Source organism: Palaemon carinicauda, chromosome 10 (assembly GCF_036898095.1).
Source record: "Palaemon carinicauda isolate YSFRI2023 chromosome 10, ASM3689809v2, whole genome shotgun sequence".
NCBI classification, from domain to species: Eukaryota; Metazoa; Arthropoda; class Malacostraca; order Decapoda; family Palaemonidae; genus Palaemon; species Palaemon carinicauda.
Genome location: NC_090734.1, coordinates 126832190 through 126857185, shown reverse-complemented (window position 1 = coordinate 126857185; position 24996 = coordinate 126832190). Strand labels below are relative to the sequence as shown.

The window sequence follows — 24996 nt, the reverse complement described above, 5'->3', positions numbered from 1 at the left end:
GAACAATATTTTTCCTAGCCATACTAACCAGAGACATTTAATAAGGGCATGATTTCAGCAAAACTGGAAAGGTCATTAAGCTTTTAATAAGGTAAATACAGCTGGCTGCCAGGTTGGGGGGGAGAGGGGAAGCCTGCCAACTGAATTTTGACCTAGGATTTGTGAGGGGGTTGAGGTAGTAGCGTAACTTAAAGGTCTCCGATTTGTTTAGTTAGAAAAAATAAAATTTATTCTAAAAGCATACCATAAGGCAAAACAAAATAGGGCGCCACCCAGCAGCCAGCAAAGTTTACCTCGTTAAAAGCTTAACGGCGGTTCCAGCTTTCCTAAAGTTATACTCCTAATAAAAGTTGGAGGTTTGTTCTATGTATAGGAACAAAAGACAGTGCAAACTTGAATATACCAGTGAGGACATAGAACATAATAAACAAATTTTTTTAAAACCTTATAAATCCCCAGCTGGAAATTTCTTCCAGTTAACCAAACATGCAAATATGCTCACTCATTCAATGGTTGCTTCTACAAATTATCTAGGCTAAAAGAAATTAAAAGTACTGTACTCATACTAAGTAATGAGCACTACAATTCATTGGTTGACTTTCAGAACTGGTGAAACATACTACTGCATAGGTAGTTGGTTCATAGCCAACATTTTTCATTCTACGCTCAAAATGGATCTACTTTTAAAAAGGATCCTTTGTTACATGAAATCAATTCTAGAGCACCAAATGTTTTCCATTATAAAAAAAAAAAGTGCTGTAGTGTATTTATATTTTTCTAAAGAGTATACATTTAATTTTCACTTAGCATCATTTCAGTGAAATTACTTCTGTAGTATAATGTGAATGAGTACAACAAAAATAAAAATTTTCAAACCTTGCTTGCCAAACCAGCATACTATCACGAGCTTCCTTCCAGCGCTCAACATCATTACTAAAGGCTCCACGATAAACTTCTACCCACTCTTGTCTGAAATAAAAAACATGAAATTTTAATTATAAAATAAATTTTTGAATATACTTACCCGGTGAATATATAATAGCTGCAACTCTGTTGCTCGACAGACACATACATAAAAAACTCGCCAGCGATCGCTACACAGGTTGCGGGTGTGCCCACCAGCGCCAACTGTCGGCCAGATACCACTCTCGATGTAAACAAAACCTCAATTTCTTCTCATCCCACTGCGTCTCTATTGGGGAGGAAGGGAGGGTCGTTTAATTTATATATTCACCGGGTAAGTATATTCAAAAATTTATTTTATAATTAAAATATCATTTTTAAATATTTAACTTAGCCGGTGAATATATAATAGCTGATTCACACCCAAGGAGGTGGGTAGAGACCAGAGTTAATTATGTTTACAGCGTATAAGCTAAGAGTTTTTTCATTTTGGCAGTTATCAATATAACGAAACCAAAATAAATAGGTACCTGGTGAGGAAGTTGACTTAGACGATTACTCTGCCTTGTAAGTCTGTCTTCCTCACGGAGCCCAGCGATCCTCTTAGGATGCTGACAGACTCCCAGGAGCTGAAGTATCAAGGGCTGCAACCCATACAACAGGACCTCATCAAACCCCTAATCTGGGCACTCTCAAGAAATGACTTTGACCACCCGCCAAATCAATCAGGATGCGAAAGGCTTCTTAGCCTTCCGAACAACCCATAAAACAATATTAAAAACATTTCAAGAGACAGATTAAAAGGATATTGGAATTAGGGAAGTGTAGTGGTAGAACCCTCACCCACTACTGCACTCGCTGCAACGAATGGACCCAGTGTGTAGCAGTCCTCGTAAAGAGTCTGGACATCTTTTAAGTAATATGACGCGAACACTGACTTGTTTCTCAAAGAAGTCGCGTCCATAATACTTTGCAGAGATTTATTTTGCTTGAAGGCCAGGAGGTTGCTATATCTCTAACTTCGTGCGTCTTAACCTTAAGCAAACATCGGTCTTTCTCATTCAAGTGAGAATGAGCTTCTCGTATTAAAAAAATCTGATAAAATATGACAAAGAATTCTTTGACATAGGCAATGAAGGTCTCTTAACTGAGCACCATAATGCCTCAGATTTCCCTCGTAATGACTTAGTACGAGTTAAATCGAACTTAAGAGCTCTAACAGGACATAATACTCTTTCCAGTTCGTTGCCTACGATCTCTGATAAGCAAGGAATATCAAAAGATTTAGGCCAAGGACGAGAAGGCAGTTCATTTTTGGCCAGGAAACCAAGTTGAAGTGAACAAGTGGCTTTTTTCTGTAGAAAAGCCGATGTTCTTACTGAAGGCATGAAGTTCACTGACCCTTTTAGCCGAAGCCAAGCACACTAGGAAAAGTGTCTTGAGGGTGAGATCCTTCAGGGAGGCTGAATGTAATGGCTCAAACCTGTCTGACATGAGGAACCTTAGGACCACGTCTAAGTTCCATCTAGGAGTTGCCAAACGACGTTCCTTAGAGGTCTCGAAAGACTTAAGGAGATCTTGGAGATCTTTATTGTTGGAAAGATCTAAGCCTCTATGTCGAAAGACCGAAACCAACATGCTCCTGTAGCCCTTAATCGTGGGAGCTGAAAGGGAGCGAACCTTTCTCAGATGTAAAAGAAAATCTGCGATTTGGGCTACAGAGGTACTGGACGAGGACACAGATGCTGACTTGCACCAGTCTCGAAAGACTTCCCACTTCGACTGGTATACTCTAATGGTAGAAGCTCTCCTAGCTCTTGCAATCGCACTGACTGCCTCCTTCGAAAAACCTCTAGCTCTTGAGAGTCTTTCGATAGTGTGAAGGAAGTCAGACGAAGAGCGGGGAGGCTTTGATGGACATTCTTTACGTGGGGCTGACGTAACAGATCTACCCTTAGAGGAAGACTTCTTGGAAAGTCTACCAGCCATTGAAGTACCTCGGTGAACCACTCTCTCGCGGGCCAGAGGGTAGCAACCAACGTCAACCTTGTCCCTCCGTGAGAGGCGAACTTCTGCAGTACCTTGTTGACTATCTTGAATGGTGGGAGTGCATATAAGTCCATAAAAGACCAATCCAGTAGAAACGCGTCTATGTAAATTGCTTCTGTATCTAGGACTGGAGAGCAAAAGATTGGTAACCTTTTGGTCAACGAGGAGGCAAAGAGGTCTATGGTTGGTTGACCCCAAGAAGCCCAAAGACTCTTGCCCACGTCCTTGTGGAGGGTCCATTCCATGGGTATCACCTGACCCCTCCGACTGAGACAGTCTGCCAAGACGTTCAAGTCCCCCTGGATGAATCTCGTCAACAGGGAGATGCCTCGAATTCTAGACCATAAGAGAAGGTCGCTTGCAATCTCGAGCAGCGTGAAAGAGTGTGTGCCTCCTTGCTTGGAGATGTACGCCAAAGTTGTGGTGTTGTCTGAGTTGACCTCTACCACTTAGAGTCGAAGACGCTTCCTAATATCATCAAGGCCAAGTGGACTGCTAATAGCTCCTTGCCGTTGATGTGCATGCTCTTCTGACTTGAGGTCCACAGACCCGCGCATTCCCGACCGTCCAGGGTCGCACCCAACCCAAACCCGACGCGTCTGAGGACAACACGTGGTTTGGGTTCTTGACTGCTAGGGATAGTCCCTCTCTCAGACTGATATTGCTGTCCCACCATTTCAGGCATGCCTTTATTGGTTCGGAGACTGGGAATGATACCGTCTCTAATGTCTTGTCCTAGTTCCAGTGAGAGGCTAGATGGAACCGGAGAGGCAGAAGGGGTAGTCTCCCTAGTGAGACAAACTGCTCCAGGGATGAGAGAGTCCCTACGAGACTGTTCCAACTTCTGACTGAATAAACGTTTTCTTTTCAGCATTAGTTGGACTTCGAGCAGGGCTTGACTGCGAATCTCCATCCCCAAAAATAGAATAATCTGGGATGGGATCAGTTGGGACTTTTAAGTTGACCACAAGTCCCAACTCCCTGGCTAGACTCAACGTCCAATGTAGATCCTGCAGACAGCGAAGGCTGGACGATGCTCTGAGAAGCCAGTCGTCCAAGTACAGGGAGGTTCGGATCCCCGATAGCTCGAAAACTGGTACCCCACATTCCTGTAAACAAACCTCAGAAACGGTTGGGAATCCGGGTGTATAGGAATGTGGAAGTATGCCTCCTGAAGGTCGAGAGAGACCATCCAGTCGCCTTCCATAAATGCTGTCAAGACAGCCTGGTAGACTTCATCGTGAAGTTTGTCTTGACAATGAACACATTGAGCGCACTTGCCTCTTACGTACTCCTGCAGTGAACATGGCTGCCAAATCATGGAGCCATCCCTGAGGGACTTGTTCCTGCAGAGAACGTGGCTGTCAGATCATTGGAGCCATCCCTGAAAGCCTTGTTTATGCATGACATAATTTTACAGCAAAACTTCAAAGGCTCGAAAACAGCTGTGAAGTTGACCTGTAAAATCTTGGAGCGTCTCATGGCCAGGCGCCAGGGAGTGTCTATGAGGTTTGAGAAGTCTATCTGGGCAGAGGCAGGAACTCCCAAGCCGAGAACTTCTCTAGTGTCATATCAGACTCTCGCTCTATAAGCCAGTTTAAAAGAAGGGAAAGCAAAGGCTGTATCCCCCAAACTCCTCCTGGTGATAAACCAGTCGCCTAGCAAACGTAAAGCTCTCTAGGAGAGCGAGAGAGCACTAGCTTATAAAACAACGGCTTCGAAGTAGCTAGGCCTAGTGTAAGCTCTGACGTTTAGGCGAACGAGAAGCAGCAGTTACAAAAAGATCCGGACAAAGATCCTTAAAAATCAGCATGATTTATTTAAAGTCCATAGAGGGCTAAGCAGCTTTAGGCTCCTCTCCGTCTGACAGAGTCCTCAAGGGAATATCAGTAGGAGGGGGAACAGCAACTTCCTCATCTGAAGGAACCTTGTCCGATAATAGCTGATTCTCAAGCAAGGGAGAGACCTACCGTGGTGGCAATGCTTAACAAGCAGAGTCCACACGCACTGGTGCATTAGCGGACCAGGACGCAACGTCATGTAACTGCTTGACAGTCTGTGAACTGTCAACAACAACAGGTGCGAGAGACCAGGACGCAACGTCATGTAACTGCTTGACAGTCTGTGAACTGTCAACAACAACAGGTGCGTGAGGACGCACAGCGTCCACTCGAGACTGCTTTGACCGCCTAGACTGAGCAGTCAAAACAACTCTAGAATGCGGAGGTTGACGCTCAGCGTCAAAACAAGTCAACTCCGATTGTTAGCGAACGTCCTGAACGTCAACAGGAGCATCAGCAAATGGCCTAACGTCCAAATGTGGCTGAAAATCCACACGAGACCGCATCGAGTGTGGTTCTAAACAACCTGACTGACGTGACTTAGCTACGCCAACGTCAACAGGACGCACAAAGGAACGTTAGGGTGGCTGAAAGCCAGGATCTTGATGAGATAAACGGCTAGGCTCAACGGACTTATCGGCAGAATAGTCTTCCATAAGGGAGGCAAGCTTATTCTGCATATCTTGCCGTACAACCCATTTAGGATCAACGGAAATGGTTGCGGTAAGAGACGAGGGTAACGTCTGTGACCGCAAAACCTTGCCAACAAAAAGACTCTCGGAGTCTGTGTTACGCTTTTGTTAGGCGGCGAGCAGTTTTCCGATGACTGCATAGGGTCAGAGCTGTCCTAATGGCTACAACCAGGACGCTGAACCTGTCCTGAAAGGACTGACTTTCGCTTAAGGGCCTCGAAACCTTGTTTCAGGTTTCTTATGCGAAAAGCCTTCGGATGACGAGGAGAAAATTGTCTCTCTCGCCTTATGGTAGGGGAGATCTTGGTAAGATACACCCGATACCATAGAGGGAATGTCTGTTCGCTGATCAAGGCCTCTCGAACCCATAAGTCGTACGACATTACTTCTCCCCAGGGCTTGGGAGCTTGCAAGAGGTCCCGGACTAGGTGAACGACAGGTACGAACAGACGAACCCTCGGTCGCAACAATGTAACACTTTGCGCAATATCACTTTATCACTACGATTTTCTGTTTTGCACTTATTTCACTGAAATCGAAACTTTTACTGATTTCTACCTGAAGCACGCAATTCTACCCTCATCAAAAGGTAGTAATTGCGAAATCAGTCGTATAATGCAAGCACATTAATACCAGCAAAAAACAGTAAACATCTTTTAAGATAAAAAATTCAGTGGCTGGGGAAGAGACTAAACACTAGTTCATTCAAAACTACGTTTTCAATCTCTCACCGTACATTGCCTGGGGACGAGAATAAAACTAAAAACGTTTTATCCTTTCTCCCCGTACAAAGACTAGGGACGAGAGTAACTCGAGAACAACGTTACCCGCTTGAACGGAACGTTTTCTCTCCTCTCTCTCCCTCCGTCTCTATCTCTCTCTCTCTCTCTCTCTCTTGATTTCGCACCTAAGAGAAGAGCCCAATTACGTTTCGTCAAAAAAACATGTTATTTGACCAAAGGAAAAAACTGAAAGGTTTTTTAATCAAAAAGTTCCTTTAAAATAGAATTTAAAACATTTAAGCTTTGAAAGAAGAATGAACAAAACGTCAGAATCGATTTACTCTTTCTGCAAAGTGAAACCGTGATACTCTCTCTCTCTATCGTAACGATAGAGCGCAAACTGCGTAGCATAAATAAACTAAACGTTAGTTCATCTTTGAAAACAGTACGAAGACTATTCAAAGAAAATCTTTCATAAAATATCTATTAAAAAATATTCATTTAAAAAGTTTTAAATCATTAGCTCTTTAAAAGCTATTTACGATTGAAAGGGCTCAACGTTGTTTAACTTCGGTTTCGAAGTTAGGACCGCCTACTCTCAGGAAAGGTCGCATATAAACAAATCATTAAAATGTTATTTTCATTAGTAAAATAAATTTTTGAATATACTTACCCGGTGATCATATAGCTGTCAGCTCTGCTGCCCGACAGAAAAACCTAAGGACAAAATACGCCAGCGATCGCTATACAGGTGGGGGTGTACATCAACTGCGCCATCTGTCGAGCAGGTACTCAAGTACTCCATGTCAACACAGAACCAATTTTCTCCTCGGCCCACTGGGTCTCTATTGGGGAGGAAGGGAGGGTCCTTTAATCTATGATCACCGGGTAAGTATATTCAAAAATTTATTTTACTAATGAAAATAACATTTTTCAGTATTAAACTTAGCCGGTGATCATATAGCTGATTCACACCCAGGGGGTGGGTAGAGACCAGCATTACATGTTGACATTATTATGAGCTAAGTATTTTGTATTTCATTTTAGCAGTTATTCAAAATAACAAACATAAAATAAATAAGTACCTGGTAAGGAAGTCGACTTGAACAATTACTCTGCCTTTTTAAGTACGTCTTCCTTACTGAGCCTCGCGATCCTCATAGGATGCTGAGCGACTCCTAGGAGCTGAAGTATGAAGGGTTGCAACCCATACTAAAGGACCTCATCAAAACCTCTAATCTAGGAGCTTCTCAAGAAATGACTTTGACCACCCGCCAAATCATGTAGGATGCGAAAGGCTTTTTAGCCTTCCGGACAACCCAAAAACAATAATAAAACATTTCAAGAGAAAGATTAAAAAAGGTTATGGAATTAGGGAATTGTAGTGGTTGAGCCCTCACCCACTACTGCACTCGTTGCTACGAATGGTCCCAGAGTGTAGCAGTTCTCGTAAAGAGACTGGACATTCTTAAGATAAAAAGACGCGAACACTGATTTGCTTTTCCAATAGGTTGCGTCGAATATACTTTGCAGAGATCTAATTTGTTTAAAGGCCACGGAAGTTGCGACAGCTCTAACTTCGTGTGTCCTTACCTTCAGCAAAGCTTGGTCTTCCTCATTCAGATGGGAATGAGCTTCTCGTATTAACAGTCTGATAAAATAGGATAAAGCATTCTTTGACATAGGCAAAGATGGATTCTTAACTGAACACCATAAAGCTTCAGACGGGCCTCGTAAAGGTTTTTAAATAGAACTTAAGAGCTCTTACAGGACATAAGACTCTTTCTAGTTCATTTCCAACCATACGATAAGTTTGGAATATCGAACGATATTGGTCAAGGCCGAGAAGGCAGCTCGTGTTTGGCTAGAAAACCAAGTTGTAGAACATGTAGCCGTTTCGGATGAGAATCCGATGTTCTTGCTGAAGGTATGAATCTCACTGACTCTTTTAGCTGTGGCTAAGCATATCAGGAAAAGAGTCTTAAAGGTGAGATCTTTCAGGGAGGCTGATTGTAGCGGTTCGAACCTGTCTGACATAAGGAATCTTAGTACCACGTCTAAATTTCAACCAGGTGTAACCAAACGACGCTCCTTCGTGGTCTCAAAAGACTTAAGGAGGTCCTGTAGATCTTTATTGTTGGAAAGATCTAAGCCTCTGTGACGGAAGACTGATGCCAACATGCTTCTGTAACCCTTGATAGTGGGAGCTGAAAGAGATCGCTCTTTCCTCAGATATAAGAGAAAGTCAGCTATTTGAGTTACAGAGGTACTGGTCGAGGATACGGATACTGACTTGCACCAGTTTCGGAAGATTTCCCACTTCGATTGGTAGACTCTAAGGGTGGATGTTCTCCTTGCTCTAGCAATCGCTCTGGTTGCCTCCTTCGAAAAGCCTCTAGCTCTCGAGAGTCTTTCGATAGTCTGAAGGCAGTCAGACGAAGAGCGTGGAGGCCTTGGTGTACCTTCTTTACGCGTGGCTGACATAGAAGGTCCACCCTTAGGGGAAGTGTTCTGGGAACGTCTACTAGCCATCGAAGTACCTCGGTGAGCCATTCTCTCGCGGGCCAGAGGGAAGCAACTAGCGTCAACCTTGTCCCTTCGTGAGAGGCGAACTTCTGCAGTACCTTGTTGACAATCTTGAACGGAGGGAATGCATATAGATCTAGATGTGACCAATCTAGTAGAAAGGCATCTATATGAACTGCTGCTGGGTCCGGGATTGGTGAGCAAAATATTGGGAGCCTCTTGGTCATCGAGGTTGCGAAGAGATCTATGGTTGGCTGGCCCCAGGTGGCCCAAAGTCTCTTGCATACATCCTTGTGGAGGGTCCATTCTGTTGGAATTATTTGTCCCTTCCGACTGAGACAATCTGCCATGACATTCAAGTTGCCTTGGATGAACCTCGTTACTAGTGAAATGTCTAGACCTTTTGACCAGGTGAGGAGGTCCCTTGCGATCTCGTACCATGTCAGAGAGTAGGTCCCTCCTTGCTTGGAGATGTACGCCAAAGCCGTGGTGTTGTCCGAGTTCACCTCCACCACTTTGCCTTGAAGGAGAGACCTGAAGCTTTTCCAGGTCAGACGTACTGCCAGTAGCTTCTTGCAGTTGAAATGCATTGTCCTTTGACTCGAGTTCCATAATCCCGAGCATTCCCTACCGTCTAATGTCGCACCCCAGCCTACGTCCGATGCGTCCGAGAAGAGAACGTGGTTGGGAGTCTGAACAGTCAGGGGAAGACCCTCTCTAAGGTTGATATAGTCCTTTCACCAAGTCAGAACAGACTTTATCTTTCCGGAAACCGGGATCGAGACCGCTTCTAGCGTCTTGTCCTTTTTCCAGTGAAAAGCTAGATGGTATAGAAGAGGACGGAGGTGTAGTCTTCCTAGTGACACAAATTGATCCACGGATGACAGTGTCCCTACCAGACTCATCCACAGCCTGACTGGGCAGCGTTCCTTCTTCAGCATCTTCTGGATGGATAGCAGGGCTGGGGGTTGATCGTCTTGTTCAGCAACGTCCTCATCAGAGGGTTCCTCATCCGAAACTGATGAGGAAACGGCAACGGAGTGGGCAACGTCTGACTCGCTGAATCCGGTCGCACTGGTGGATGCGTGACGGAGCCGGACGCAATATCATGGCACTGCTGCACAGTCTGTGAACTGTCAACAACCATGGGTGCGCGAGGAAGTACAGCGTCAACCCGAAACTGTCTAGACTGTCTGGGTTGTGCAGTCAACACCCTACCGGGTTGCTGAGGTTGACGCACTGCGTCACAACAAGTCACCTCTGCTGGTTGTTGAACGTCTTCCTAGTGACACACTGAACGTCAACAACCACCTCCGAGCGTCGCTTAACGTCAACGTGCGACTGGCAACCCACACTGGGTCGCATCGGTGGAGGAACCACCTCAACTGGCAGACGCGAGTAGGATACCTCAGCGTCAACAGGGCGCACAACCAACCGGTTGGAAGGTTGTTGGCCAGAAGGTTCTTCTCCGTATTTAAGTCCTCTATCCAGGACACAAGCTTGGACTGCATGTCTTGCAGCAAAGCCCATTTAGGGTCTACGGGAGCAGGTGTGGCAACAGACGGGGTTAGCGACTGAGGCGGAACCATTTACCATCCCTGGAAGCCTTGTTATGTGTGACATAATAGTACAGCAAAACTTCAAAGGCTCGACAAAAGATGAGAAGTTGACCTGTAAACAACTTGGAGCGTCTCCTGGCTAGGCGCCAGGGCGAGTCTACCAGAATTGAGAAGTCTATCTGGGCAGAGGCATGAACTCCCAAGCCGAGAACTTCTCTCGTGTCCTATCAGACTCTCGCTCTATAAGCCAGTTTAAAAGAAGGGAAATCAAAGGCTGTATCCCTAAAACTCCTCCTGGTGCAAAAACCAGTCGCCTAGCCAACGTAACGCTCTCTAGGAGAGCGAGAGAGCACTAGCTTAACAACAACGGCTTCGAAGTAGCTAGGCCTAGTGTAAGTTCTGACGTTAGGCGAACGAGGAGCAGCAGTTACAAGATCCGGACGAAGATCCTTAAAAAATCATCATGATTTAATTAAAGTCCATAGGAGGCTAAGCAGCTTAAGGCTCCTCTCCAAATGACAGAGTCCTCAAAGGAATATCAGTAGGAGGGAGAACAGCACTTTCTCATCTACAGGAACCTTGTCCGAGAAAAGCTAGGTTATCTCAGTGAGGGTCTCACTGGTGCATTAGCAGCAGACCAGAAGGCAACGTTATGTAACTGCTTGACAGTCTGTGAACTGTCAAAAACTGAACTGTCAACCACAACAGGTGCGTGAGGACATACAGCACTGGTGCATTAGTAGCAGACCAGAAGGCAACGTCATGTAACTGCTTGACAGTCTGTGAACTGTCAACAACTGAACTGTCAACCACAACAGGAGCGTGAGGACATACAGTGTTCACTCGAGACTGCTTTGACTGTCTATACTGAGCAGTCAAAACAACTCTAGAATGCGGAGGTTGACGCACCGCGTCAAAACAAAACAACTTAGGTTGTTGTTGTAACTCGCGAACGTCAACGGAGGGTTCCGTGCGTCTGTGAACGTCAACGTGCGGCTGGCAGGGTACACTGCGCATGGGTGGTGGAACTCTCACAGCCGGAGTGCGGGAGCAGGTAGCGTCAGCGTCTACTGTACGCACAACCGTGGTTGGTTGTAGGCTAACGGGTGCAGCGTCAACCTTCTCCGCACGAAACTCCTGCATAAAAGATGCTAACTGTGTCTGCATAGACTGTAGCAAAGACCATTTAGGGTCTACAGCAGCAGGTGCGGAAACAGACGGTGTTAATGCCTGTTGCGGTACCGCTTTGCCTCTCTTAGGAGGTGAGCAGTCGTCGGAAGACTGCAGCGAATCCGAACTGACCCAGTGGCTACAACTGGGCCGTTGGACTTGCGCGGAAGGGACCGACTTGCGCTTAATAAGCTGCGAGACCTTGGTCCATGGTTTCTTACGAGAAACCTCTTCCGCAGACGAGAAGTAAATGGGCTCTCTCGTCTTTGTGTGGGTGGGGCGATCTTGGGTAGATACGCCCGAAACCACGGAGGGAAACGTCTGTTCGTTGATCAAGGCCTGACGAACCCATAAGTCGTTCGACATTACTTCTCCCCTGGGCTTGGGAGCTTGCAAGAGGTCCCGGACTAGGTGAACGACAGGCACGAACAGACGAACCCTCGGACGCAACACTGTAACACTTTGCGCATATCACTTTATCACTTCGATTTTCTGTTTTGCACTTATTTCACTGAAATCGAAACTTTTACTGATTTCTACCTGAAACACGCAATTCTACCCTTCATTAAAAGGTAGTAATTGCGAAAACAGTCGTATAATGCAGCTCATTAATACTAGCAAAAACAGAAAACATCTATAAAGATAAAGAATTCAGTGGCTGGGAAAGAGACTAAACACTAGTTCAAATAAACTACGTTTACAATCTCTCACCGCACATAGCCTGGGGACAAGAATAAAACCCTAGAAACGTTTTACCTTCTTCCCCGTACAGCGACTAGGGAGGAGAGTAACACGAGAAGAACGTTACCCGCTTGAACGGAACGTTTTTTCTCCTCTCTCTCCCTCCGTCTCTATCTCTCTCTCTCTTTCTCTCTTGATTTCGCACCTGAGAGAAGAGCCCAATTATATGTCGTCAAAACATGTTATTTGGCTAAAGGAAAAAAAACTGAAAGGTTTTCCAAATAAAAAGTTCCTTTAATTTAGAATTTAAACCATTTAAGCTAAGAAAGAATGAACGAAACATCAGAATCGATTTACTCTTACTGCAAAGTGAAACCGTGATACACTCTCTCTCTATCGTAACGATAGAGCGCATGTTGAACGTCCTGAACGTCAACAACTGCGTAGTCTAAAAAACTAAACGTTAGTTCATCTTTGAAAACAGTACGAGACTGTCAAAGAAATTCTTTCATAAAACATTAAATTTAAAAAGTTTTAAATTCTTTAAAGGCTAAATACGATATAACGGGCTCAACGTTGATTAACTTCGGTTCCAAGTTAGGACCGCCTACTATCAGGAAAGGTCGCATATAAACAAAACATAAAAATTTATTCTTATATGTTTATAATAAATGGAAAGTTAATCGAAGAGGCCTAATAAAGGCGGAGAGATATAAAATATATAGATCTATAACGTGTTAAGCAAAATTACTAAAAACCTAAACACACTTCCGTCTAAGGGAAGGGTCGGCCATTTAAAAGTGAAAGAGAGTCCATACTCTCTTTGTCACCATAATTAAATCTATCCAAAACGAGTTCAAGTTTTGAGATGAAGATAAAACCCCTGCATAGCGAAAGCTCAAAACTAGAATAGTGTACTTCACCAAATAGTTGTGAAAACAAATCCAGTTAGTAACAGCGTATTTAGTAAGTCTTGCCAGTGGCACGACAGAGAGAAAATTGGTTCTGTGTTGACATGGAGTACTTGAGTACCTGCTCGACAGATGGCGCAGTTGATGTACACCCCCACCTGTATAGCGATCGCTGGCGTATTTTGTCCTTAGGTTTTTCTGTCGGGCAGCAGAGCTGACAGCTATATGATCACCGGCTAAGTTTAATATTGAAAAATTTATTTTTATGTTTATTATAAATGGAAAGTTAATCGAAGAGGCCTAATAAAGGCGGTGAGATATAAAATATATAGAGGAAAATCTATAATTAATTTATAACGTGATAAGATAATTGCTAAAAGCCTAACCCTACTTCCGTCTAAGGGAAGGGTCGGCCATTTAAAAGTCAAAGAAAGTCCATACTCTCTTTGTCATCAAAAATTAAATCTATCCAAAAACGAGTTCAAGATTTAAGATGAAGATAAAACACCTGCACTGCGAAAGCTCAAACCAAAATGAAGTACTTCACCAAATATGTTGAGAAAACTCCAGGTTCTACAGCGAGTAAAAATACGTCTTGTCGACACGTCGACAGAGAAGAAATTGAGGTTTTGTTTACATCGAGAGTGGTATCTGGCCGACAGTTGGCACTGGTGGGCACACCCGCAACCTGTATAGCGATCGCTGGCGAGTTTTTTATGTATGTGTCTGTCGAGCAACAGAGTTGCAGCTATTATATATTCACCGGCTAAGTTAAATATTTAAAAAACAAAAATTCATATAGCCCTGAAATATTCTTGACACAAGGATGCTTGAATCCATCAACTAGTAACAAAATATAAGTAAATAAATAAATAAAAAATTCTTAATAATGAACAGTAATAGAACAAAGCTCATGATTCCAGTTTTAACAATTTATCAAAGTAATTCACCGAGAAGTACAATTTTATAACAACATAAATAAGTACTGGAAGCACATAAATTTATATGCATGAGAGATCTGAAATCTTAGAGAGGAAAAGCTACAAGCATATTGAAAAATTGCATATCTAGTATGAGATTTTAATTTTTTCTCTAAAATATAAACCCATTGGCTTTTATATGGCTATCTTCCTAGCAAAGTTGGGACAACTGAAGATTGAAAGAAGGTTAGGGACTGGTATGAAATGGGGATATAGGGAAACCTATGACTGCTTATTGTACAGGTAATCAGTTTCTCCTTAAGCACTTGTAACAAGATATGTGTAGTTTCAGTTGGTTCGACGTGGAATATATCTTAAAGAACTATGGATTTGCATTATAATTTGTTCCAATGAAAATATCAGAATTTTTTTCATCAATTTAATTTTTTCTAACCATACAGCCCTGACACCTTTAATAGGAGTATGACTTCAACGAAGCTAGAACCGTCCGTTAAGCTTTTAATGAACACACAGCTGGTTGCCAGGTGGGGGGGGGGGGGGAAGCCTGCCCACCCAACAGATAGAGCTAACTTTCACTTTGACCTTTGGCTTGGGATTAGCAGGGTGATTGAGGTGGGTCATGCAACTTAAGGTCTCAAGTTTGTTTGGTTACGAAAAATACAAATGTGATTTGAAAATTCGTGATATGTTCCTATAAGTAATACAAACCCTTGACCTACAATAAGACTTATCCTGAGGAGGTGTGGATGTCCCTAAGAACCAAAGTGGCTGGTTTCTCTGACCCAGGAAATGTCAATGTACTTTGGCTCTGAAGAGAAGCAAAAGTCATGAATCCTGTTTAACCTCCCAACTACATGAGCATAGAAATGTCAGAGGTATTAAGGTATGCCTCCACTATGGAAAGTGGACGGTCTTGTAGAATCTCAATCCTACTAGTTTTTAAGTCCTTTAATTTGCATTTACATGTTTATGGGAATGTAAAGGTCTCTCTATCCTTCCCCTCATAAGAACCATGAGGAAGGATAAAAGGCCAGAGACACTACCTTTCCTTCTTGACCTTATACCATGACCACTATCTTAGACGAAATGCTTCCTGTCCTGTAAGGGAGCTAGACTCGCTACCCAACCTGTTGAGTAGCTACCATCGGTCCCAAGGGAAATGTGTCCAAGGACTTACGAGTATACAATACTCCCACAGGTAATGGGTGGTGAAGGATATCTGCCATTTCCAGACTCCTGCCTTCAGCACTTGTGCCACGGACAGATTCTTCCTAAAGGCAAGGGTTGGCTTGATACTTCTGACTTTGTGGGCACACACTCTCGAAGCACCGCTTTCGGTGCCTTCCGAGGAAGAATGAGTATGTATGTCAAGGTTTCATGAAGCCAGGAGATAGAATTCTTGGGGATCGGCTTTATCATCCTACCAGTACCGAGGAAAAGCCTCCTGTGCTCTGGTCTGAAGTGCTTGGCTCTGTTGAGGTAACGTCTTAGTGCCCTTATTGAACAGAGAAGCAAGTCATCATGATCATTATCTGCATCTTTATGGGAGAAGATAGAGAAGGATTTAAACCTTGGGTCGTGGGTTGATGGGTTTTGAGTCTTTGCCATTAACTCGGATACAAAAGACAGAGCCCTCCTTCCATCCCTAGGAATGACTAGTAGCATAAAAGGTGCCATGAAGTTTGCCAATCCTTTTCGCTGAAGTGAGTGCCAGCAAAACCACGGTATTAAGAGTGAGGCACCTGTCTAATGCCCTTCTCAAAGGTTCGTACAGTGAATGTTTAAGGAAAGCGAGAACTCAAGTAATGTCCCAGAATTGGGGTTTGTTCCCTTGGGGACACGAAGCTCCTCATTAGTATAAAGAGTTCCAAAGAAGAGGAAAGGTCCAGGGCTTTCAGTTTGGCTTGGTTTAAGGCTGCACAGTAACCCTTACCAGCAGACTGAGGAGAGCATTAAGACTGCATGGTAACCCTTACCAGCAGAGACTGAGAAGAGCTTCTCTCGGCAGAGGTAAACATGGAAATCTTCAATTAGTTATGTAAAGGCTTCGATCGGAGAAGTACTGTACCCCATTTATGATACCAATCACAGAGAAGACGGCCCATTTTCCCTGGGAGACAGATGTACAGAATTTACAGAGGTATCCAGACATCTTCTTCGCAGTACCTTAAGAAAAGCCTTTCTGGAAATGCTATATACAGTAGTCTCCAACCGTGAAGAAACAGGGTGGTTACAGAGTTGTGAAACCTCTGTATGTGAGGCTAACAAAGAAGATTGGGCCGCCATTGGCATAGTTGTACCATCAGCCTTGTGGCTACTTGAGAGCCACCAAGGTAAGCCTATGTTTGTAGTCAACTTCTAGTTGAGAATTTGTCGTATCAGGCAGATGGAAGGGAAGGGTGTAAGCATGCAGGTTGTCCCATGGACATTGAAACATCTTTCATGGCGGCAGATGGATCTACGACTGTAAGGCAAAACACTGGAAGCTTCTTGTTCAGTTGAACTGTTAACAAGTCTATTGTCGGGGAACCCAAACGAGCAAGAAGCCTTTCTGCCAATCAGGGAAGCAGGGGCCACTCTGTTCCTACGTCCGGCCTCTGGCAACTGAGAGTGTTCTCCTGTACATTTGTCTTGCCCAGAATTTACCTCACAGACAACTCTACTACGTTGTCTAATGCAAAAATGTGTGCCTGCTTTGCCAAGTCACAAAGAGGTTGGGATACCATTCCTCCCTACTTGTTGACGTAAGCCACTACAGTAATGTTGTCACTCATCAATGCTACCGAGTGCCTTATCAAACTCTGTCCGAAAGACTGCCGAGCTAGAAGTGCCGCTTGTATCTCCAACAGGTTGATATGCAGGCCCTTCTCGTCCTCAGACCAGAGGCCTGAGGTGGTCTTATTCCTTAGGTGTGCGCTCCACCCCTCCTTTGATGCATCTGTGAACAACTGCATCTCAGGAGGTGGGGCGTCAAGTGGTACTCCCCTGGTGAGATTTACATTGTTGAGCCACCACTCGAGAACTTCCACTACCTACAATTCTACCGGAACCTGAAGGCGAGGAAAATTAGAGACTGCGGACCAGTTTCGCTTCAAGCACCATTAAAGCAATCTTTGGTGGAGGTACTTGTAAGACGCAAGTTTCTCCATCATCGAAAGGTGTCCTAGGAGGTAGTGTCACTTTTTTGCTGGTTGTTCTTCAGAGATTAGGAACGGTTGAGCTACCTTTCTGAGTACATTGATGTAATCATGTGACGTGAAGACTCTCGCTGCTGCCATATCTATCAACATACCCAGATACTCCATCCGTCTCTTGGGTTTAAGACTCGACTTCTGCCGATTGATCACGATCCCCAGATCCTGACAAAAGGCAAGAAGTTTGTCTAGATCCTGGAGCAACTGTCTCCTCGAGGATGAGAGGATCAACCAGTTTTAGAGATATTGCAGGACGCGGATCCCGTTCCAATCGGCCCAAGCTGAGACTAATGTGAACAACCGATTGAACACTGGGGAGCGGTCAACAGTCCAAAGCACAGGACTTTGAACTGGTACTCGAGATCGATGACTGGTCTCCAACCATCAGTCGTTTTCTCTAGATGAAAGAGACGTCTGTGAAAACAATGAGACATGTTTTGGATGACTTTTAGCACAGTTTTCTCTATCATCGCCTTCACTTCATTCTCAAAGAGGAGGTCTTTCGGCAATTCCTGAGGATACAACTGGACCGTCATCGCAGAGCGAGTGAGAGGAGGTTGAGAGAGTTCTTGAACGAGGAGGTGGTATCTGTCCCTGAGGACATTTATCATCCAACTCTCTGCACCATGTTGTTGTCACATTGCCCAATAGCTTGACAGGGATCCCTCCACTCGCAGCAGCTGGAGAAGGAGATTGCTGATCTCAACAATGTCTTCCTCTCTTTCTGTTTCTTAATTGATTGACTGATTGAAGGTTTTCTGGCATCCTGATCTGTTTCTTGAAGGCGAAGGTGCACATGAAGTGCATGTCCCTGGCAATGAACTAGAAATTCGTGCACATAGAGAGTGGCCCTTTGATCTTTCCTCAGTCTGGATTATTAATCGTGGAAGCACTCGTGAGCATTCTGATTGTTGGTTCTTTGGGGATCTCTGATGCTTTGGTGTTCGTGGTTGGTCACCGTCCTAATCCTTACACATCTTCTCTGTTCATGGGGTAGGTTTCTCCAAAGACGAGACTGGTGCCCTACGATCAGCCTTTCTTACGCGAACATGTGGGGAAGGGGTGCATTGATCGTTGACAGCACAAGCAGCAACAGGAGTCCTAGAGACAGCATTCTTCCTTCGTCTAGGGACATCAGCACAAGGATATACCGAAGTGTCAGGATAACATCCTTGGGCAGGAGAGGGACTAGAGGGTACGAAACTCTAAAAGGGGTTGCAGAACAGTAGGTACGTACAGTACAGTATACGGTTGCCCAGTTAGGTTAGGTGGGAAACCTTCTATTAGGTGTGGCTCTTTTATTAGTTTCCCTTTTAAAATGTGGTCTTCCAGTCATAACTTCAATGGAATTACAAAATATCCATAAATATGGATTTATCCTAATTATTTGCATCAAAATAGTTTAAAGTACCAGGAAAACTTCTTATTTTTCTTCACTAGGAGTATGGACCTAGAGTACATATTTACCTTTGTGTTTTCTGCTTTGTCTCTTTAACAAATGATAAGGTATTATTGTAGTGTATTACAGGGCAATGTAACCTAGGAAAAAAACTACTTTTTCTTATAGAAAAAATTACGCTCTCTTTGAAAATGACACTCGTTCCCGTCGCAAATGAATAGTTTCAGAAATATATATATATATCTCTATATCCTACGATAATGGGGAACCCCCAGTGGGAACTCAGGGTTTTGGGTGGGGAAAACATACTGGGGAAACGATATATAAACGTAAAACAAGCCTTTTCTTCTCTGTACATTACCTTCTAGGATGTATAATAAACGGAGGAAAATACAAAACAGTATAGCTGGATAAACTTTTCACCTTCATTTCATCCGTAATAACAGCAACAAGTCCGGACACTTAAAGTTAGTCGGATTGGTTGTTCTGTTAGTTTGCAGTTGAAATGAAAAGGTCAAATCACTTTATTTACTACAGGAAAACATATATTTTCTGTTCGAAATCAGACCCTGTAATACTGTACAGTACAACTTTACCAAAGATAAATAATGGTAAGTGGGAGGAAAACAGAATTTTTCAAATCAAAACCTATAACTACATTAATAATGGGCTCCAATAGAATATAAGGTTCAAAATGGTGTACTTAAAGAGATCAAACGTATTATGCGAGTTCTAATGTCCTAACAAATATTTTACCAAACTATAATAACAAGAAAAATAAAAAATACTGTTTTATTGTATAATATTCTGGAGCCTTTGTAGGGTGACGGCCAGATCCCGTAGAAAACGGGAATATTCTGAACTATGGCCGTCGTTCTAAAAACGATTTTGGCGGGAGAAGCTAACTTAAAAAACCCACCTAACCTATGCTAAGAGCCGTATCCTTACCCAGGGGAGTTCGCCCCCCCGGACACACCCCCCTCTCACAACAGTTTCCTTACCTACGAGTACGATGGGAGAAGCTAACTTAAAAAACCCACCTAACCTATGCTAAAAGCCATGTCCTTACCCAGAGGGGCTGTGCCCCCCCCCCCCCCCCCCGGGACCCCCCCTTACACAACATATTTAAGATCCGTAGACCATTTCCAAACGTTTTTATTCTATACAAGATAACAGTCGGAGCGATAATAAGCAAATTAGGATGCTTGGCCGTAGCGCTACAAACTACCCAATATTCTCCCTCAGCCCACACCCCAAAAATACACTGGGACTGGGGTCATCCACAATAAAGAATAATTACTTTATTATTATTATTATTATTATTATTATTATTATTATTGTTGTTGTTATTATTAATATTACTTGCTAAGCTACAACCCTAGTTGGAAAAGCAGGATGCTATAAGCCTAGAGGTCCCAGCAGGGAATATAGCTTAGCAAGGAAAAGTTAACAAGGAAAAATTAAATATTTTAAGAAAAGTAACAACATTAATAATAAATATTTCCTATATTAACTATATAAACTTTAACCAAACAAGAGGAAGAAAAATTAGATTGAATACCGAGCCCGAGTGTACCCTCAAGCAAGAGATTACCGGTATCTTATATTAATTGGCTGATGATAGACTAATAATAAGGTAATATTGTAGTAAGTTGAGTTAATCGTATATATTACCTTGAAAACCATGGTACTATGACAGTTTCTAGTTGGTGTGGCATAATTTTACAATTAGCACCAAGTTCCCGATTCCCGAACTACTACATAGACCTAGTTCAACACATGAAACAACAAGACATGTAACGTTATGTTAGTAGTAGTTAATCTTTCTTGGGTTTGTAACGGCACCAGTTATGAACGGCTGGTTCCTCGATGTTCACTCCTTTATTATTATTATTATTATTATTATTATTATTATTATTATTATTATTATTATTATTATTATTATTAGACTTCAACAAGGAAAATAGCACAGTTAGGAAAAGAAATAATGAAATAAATAAACTACAAGAGAAGTAATGAACAATTAATATGAAATATTTTGCAAGGGCAAAAAGATGATGCCTAGTGACAGTTCATCATTATTACCTGCAATCTACCACAAAACAGGGTTTTTTCTCTTTTTTCTTTGACAAAAGCTATCCCTGGATTATGTTACTTTTAATGTGAACTTTGTTCTTCTTTTTGTTATATAACCTATTTCTTCCACTCACTAATTTTTAATGTTCACACCCAGATTTTTTTTCTTTTTTTGCATTTAGATAATATTATATGCTTTATTTTTTCTCCTTTCCATTTATAACTGATAGTTCATATCTCTTTTTTTATATATTTGCTTTATAAAGTTTCCCATTTAGCGTAGTTATCATTAAAATTACCTTTATTGTATACAGTTCATCCATATTTCTTTTTCTTCCCATTTCATCACTGAAATATAGAGACTTGATTGGAAATGAAAGGCATACCTACAAACAAAAAGAAATGACACGGAAGAACATGTTACTGCATCAATAAAACTGAAAAAAGAAAAACAAACTGAATAGGCCTACACAGGATGGACCAAGGAAGTCTGAAAAGCTCCTCCAAATTTGAGTGAGGATGGTAATTATTATTATTATTATTATTATCATTATTATTTGCTAAGCAACAACCTTGGTTGGAAAAGCAGGATGCCATAAGCCCAGGGGCTCCAGCAGGGAAAATAGCCCAGTGAGGAAAGAAACAAGGAAAAATAAAATATTTTAAGAACAGTAACAACGTTAAAATAAATATTTCCTATAAAATTATAAATACTTTAACAAATCAAGAGGAAGAGAAGCAAGATAGAATGGTGTGCCCGAGTGTACCCTTAAGCAAGAGAACTCTAACCCAAGACAGTGGAGGATCATGGTACAGAGGCTATGGCACTACCCAAGACTAGAGAACAATGGCTTGATTTTGGAGTGTCCTTCTCACAGAGGAGCTGCTTACCATAAAAGTCTCTTCTATCCTAACCAAGAAGAAACTGGCCACTGAACAATGACTTTACTTTAAGGGCTGCTTATCTGGCCCTGTACAGCAGGGGAACCCTACTCTCTACAAGACCTCCACGGTCGTTTTATGATGTTCATTCGGGAGCATCTAACGCTTACTGATTGATCATTACTGTCAAAACACTCCCTGAATAAGAAAGTTTTCAGATTCCTCTGGAAAGCGCCAATATCCTCAATTATTTGGATGCCTCGTGGGAGCCTATTGTATAGTCTTTAGCTGCATATTTAAAGGCTTTAGAGCCTACAGTAAACATGAATCTAAGTTCTAATAGCTTGAAACCATCAGTAACTATTCTCGTGTCAGGACGATTTGTTGGCTGCACAATATGTAGCAATTATCGTAGATATTTTGGATGACCGGTTCTGATAACTTGGCGGGTTATTGTACATATTTTAAATTCAGTTCTAGTTGTAATCGGCAGCCAACGTAGATCAATTAGTATATGGGTGATCCTTTCTCAAGGCGGGACAGTAGTTAATCCCTAGGGTAAAGAAAAATGTTTGGTAATCTCAGTGTTGTCAGGTGTATGAGGACAGAGGAGAATATATAAAGAATAGGCCAGATTATTCGCTGTATGTGTAGGCAAAGGGAAAATAAACCTTAACCAGAGGGAAGGATCCGATGTAGTAATGTCTGGTCAGTTAAAGGACCCCACACCCTCTAACGTTAGTATCTCAACGGGTGGCTGGTGCCCTGGCCAACCTACCACAGGGGAAGACTTCCATTGGCTTTTGGGATGATAAAGACCTAGAGGCTAGAACCCAAATCAGCCCCTTTTTATCGCATGGAAGAAAGATGAACAAACATACGGAAATTTTAGACATCGGGAATCAAAGTAAAGATGAGCGTTTTTGGAGTTGTTCTCCGTGAATATTTGTAATTGTCATCAATATTTTTTCTTAAAATTTGGTAAGAATTCTGATGCAGGTACATTTGAAATATCAATTAATGCTGATTTTAAAACTGTTGAGAAATACTCAACGTGTTATTTGTATTATCTTGTTTATTGGTAATATCTCTGAAAACAACGAAACCTAATGTTTGTGTGTAAGTATTGCGTAATAAATGGAACGTAACAACAAAACAGTCGAAGAGTACGATGAAACTACATAAATACTTAATTGACATTCCTATCTGTGATTAAATTACCCTGAATTATGAATGCCATACTGTCATTCCTCAGCGAATGGGGATATTGATTTAGTTATACCTGTATTTTATAAGACCTTACACGGTGAGCTTACCTGAATAGTTCCTTATTGAATGCCTAGAATATTAACTAAACTTTCCCTTATTAGTGAACTTAGGTGTACCGGAACCTGTTTGGTGTTAACCTAAATAATAGTCGGTGAAACTGTCCATGGTAAACACAGTTGTATTTATTTAGCGGTTAAATTTTCTATAGTAGAAAGAAGTACTTTATTTAAGGTTAACTTTTTTTTCTCCAATAGAAAGTACTTTACCTACTCTAATCTGGTTATCTGGTAAGGGTTCAATGGCAAATGTAAAACTTTGTTGTCTTTCAAATACTTTTTGTTGAATATAGTAAATTTTTACTCTGACGATGGAACGGAAGAAATTTCTTTTTTTCAATCTTTTGTACATTTGTTCAGTTTTTATTAGGATTAAGTAAATGCTTAGGGCCATATGTATGTTGTAGTGACAGACGTAAACTTTCGGTATTATGATTTTGTGATACCTTGCTAGGAATGAAGCCGTTTGTAAAGCTAACACAGATTTAAGACTTAACCTTGGAGTAAGCTAATGACACTGTGGTGTAAATGAGATTGCAGAACCATAAATCGCCCCCCCCCCGTATCCTTTAGTTACAATAAGTAGATAAGGTTATGACTCCTAGGTAAGGTTATATGAGGAACTTTTGGTAAGTGTTATTTTTAAAGAAAATAGGCATTTTTCTATAGAAAACACAAGTCTATTAGTATTAAAGGTTTTTCTGTCTGTAACTATAATAAAGCCTGGATGGGTGGTGTTCGTGTGATTCTCTTTTAAAATGTGGTTGTTCCTATGTGAATACAAATCCTCGACATGTAGCCTACATGATTTATTCCCACGTCATATAGTTACAACCAGAATGAAAGGAGTTGGGAGTCTGGTAGCATTATAAGGTTACCAGCTATCCCACCCATGCTGGTAAGAAGCGGCTGAAGCAGCAAGACAGCCTCACTTGCCTCCTTGTCATTCTGACGGACTTGTTTACGAATACCTCTGTGCTGTGCTTTTTGTCTGTGTTTTTAGCTTTTTCTTTAAACTTTGTGTATGTGAGGGATTATGAGTGCTGCTCAAGGTAGTATGAGAACCTGTCCTGACCTTGGACATCTGTGTGGTACCTTTATGAGCTGGGACGAAGTCGATCGACATCCTTTATGCCCAGGTTGTCATGATAAGTGATGTACCCTTTCCTCTACTAGGGATTTTTGCAGGGAGAGATATAATGCCTATTGTGAGAAGTCTAAACAAGATCGTTCCCCCATCTGCTTCTTCCTCTTCTTAGGGCAAAATGCAGAAACCTTCCCTGTTGACACATGATATCAGATCCTTCTTTATTGGAACTTCTCAAAATTTTGGTAATCAAAGATGGTGGCCATATTTTTTCAAGGTTTTGAATTGATTGATGTAGTGTCGCCTGTAAGGTAAAGTGAATCCGACATCGCACTTGGTGATACTGATCATCTAGCATCGGCCCTTGTCCTAGCAGAGCAAGAGACCGTACAGGTTTATTCATTTCAGATTATTGGAACCTTAACAGGTCCCTATCCCCTTCTACGCTCTTGCTCGGTCTGGGTGAACATATTTTCCTTTCAGATATCTTAAATTGAGATTTTCTTCGAGTTACAGGTGGTGTCCCAGTGAGTGTTGAAATTCTCCTCAAAACACCACAGCGAACACAACATCGAGTGGCAGTACTGTAGATTAAATTATCTATTCAAAGCAGCTGTACTGAGGGGATCCTACTATTCTACATTATGTACTCAAAGCTAGCTCAACCTTCCTCTTCAGAGAGGCTCCCATAAAAGGTCTTGATCACAGAAGGAATCCATCGGCTCCGCTAATAAGACTTCTTTTTACTTTTCAGATAACCTTAGGGCATCTACTGTAGCATCATCTTTAGATTATAATTTACAGGTTAGGTTGTTTTGCCCAGGTATAAGTGCACACACAGCCCTGCACCTGCAGATCTACAGTAAATAAGAAGGGTCATCCAAGTTGCTACACACGCACTAGTTGAACGCGTCGCCACCCGCACTAGCTAAATGCGCAGCCACCCACATGCTTATGCATTCTGACACACCAGTTGATTGTGCCGCCATAACCATGTGTATGGCGGGAGAACAGGTTGTCATCATTTCACAATTGAAT

General features: G+C 42.3%; 2 protein-coding genes across 5 annotated transcripts in view; one reads left to right on the top strand and one right to left on the bottom strand.

Annotated features, from left to right (window-relative positions):
• LOC137648472 (uncharacterized) overlaps positions 1–20407 on the bottom strand; it is a 57064-nt gene extending 36657 nt beyond the window's left edge. Inside the window, exons 1-2 of the mRNA XM_068381391.1 lie at positions 20263–20407; positions 877–969 (exon numbers count right to left, since the gene is read on the bottom strand). Of these exons, the coding sequence (XP_068237492.1) occupies positions 877–969; positions 20263–20306 (137 nt within the window). The 5' untranslated portion in view covers positions 20307–20407. The remainder of the gene's footprint in view (positions 1–876; positions 970–20262) is intronic.
• Positions 20408–22697: 2290 nt separating this feature from the next.
• Positions 22698–24996, top strand: part of LOC137648729 (uncharacterized) — a 95101-nt gene continuing 92802 nt past the window's right edge. For 2 of the 4 annotated variants that reach the window (XR_011045690.1, XM_068381786.1), the window contains exon 1: positions 22864–22981. The gene's annotated coding sequence lies outside the window, so the exon portion shown is untranslated. The other 2 variants (XM_068381787.1, XM_068381788.1) reach the window with 2 other exon arrangements.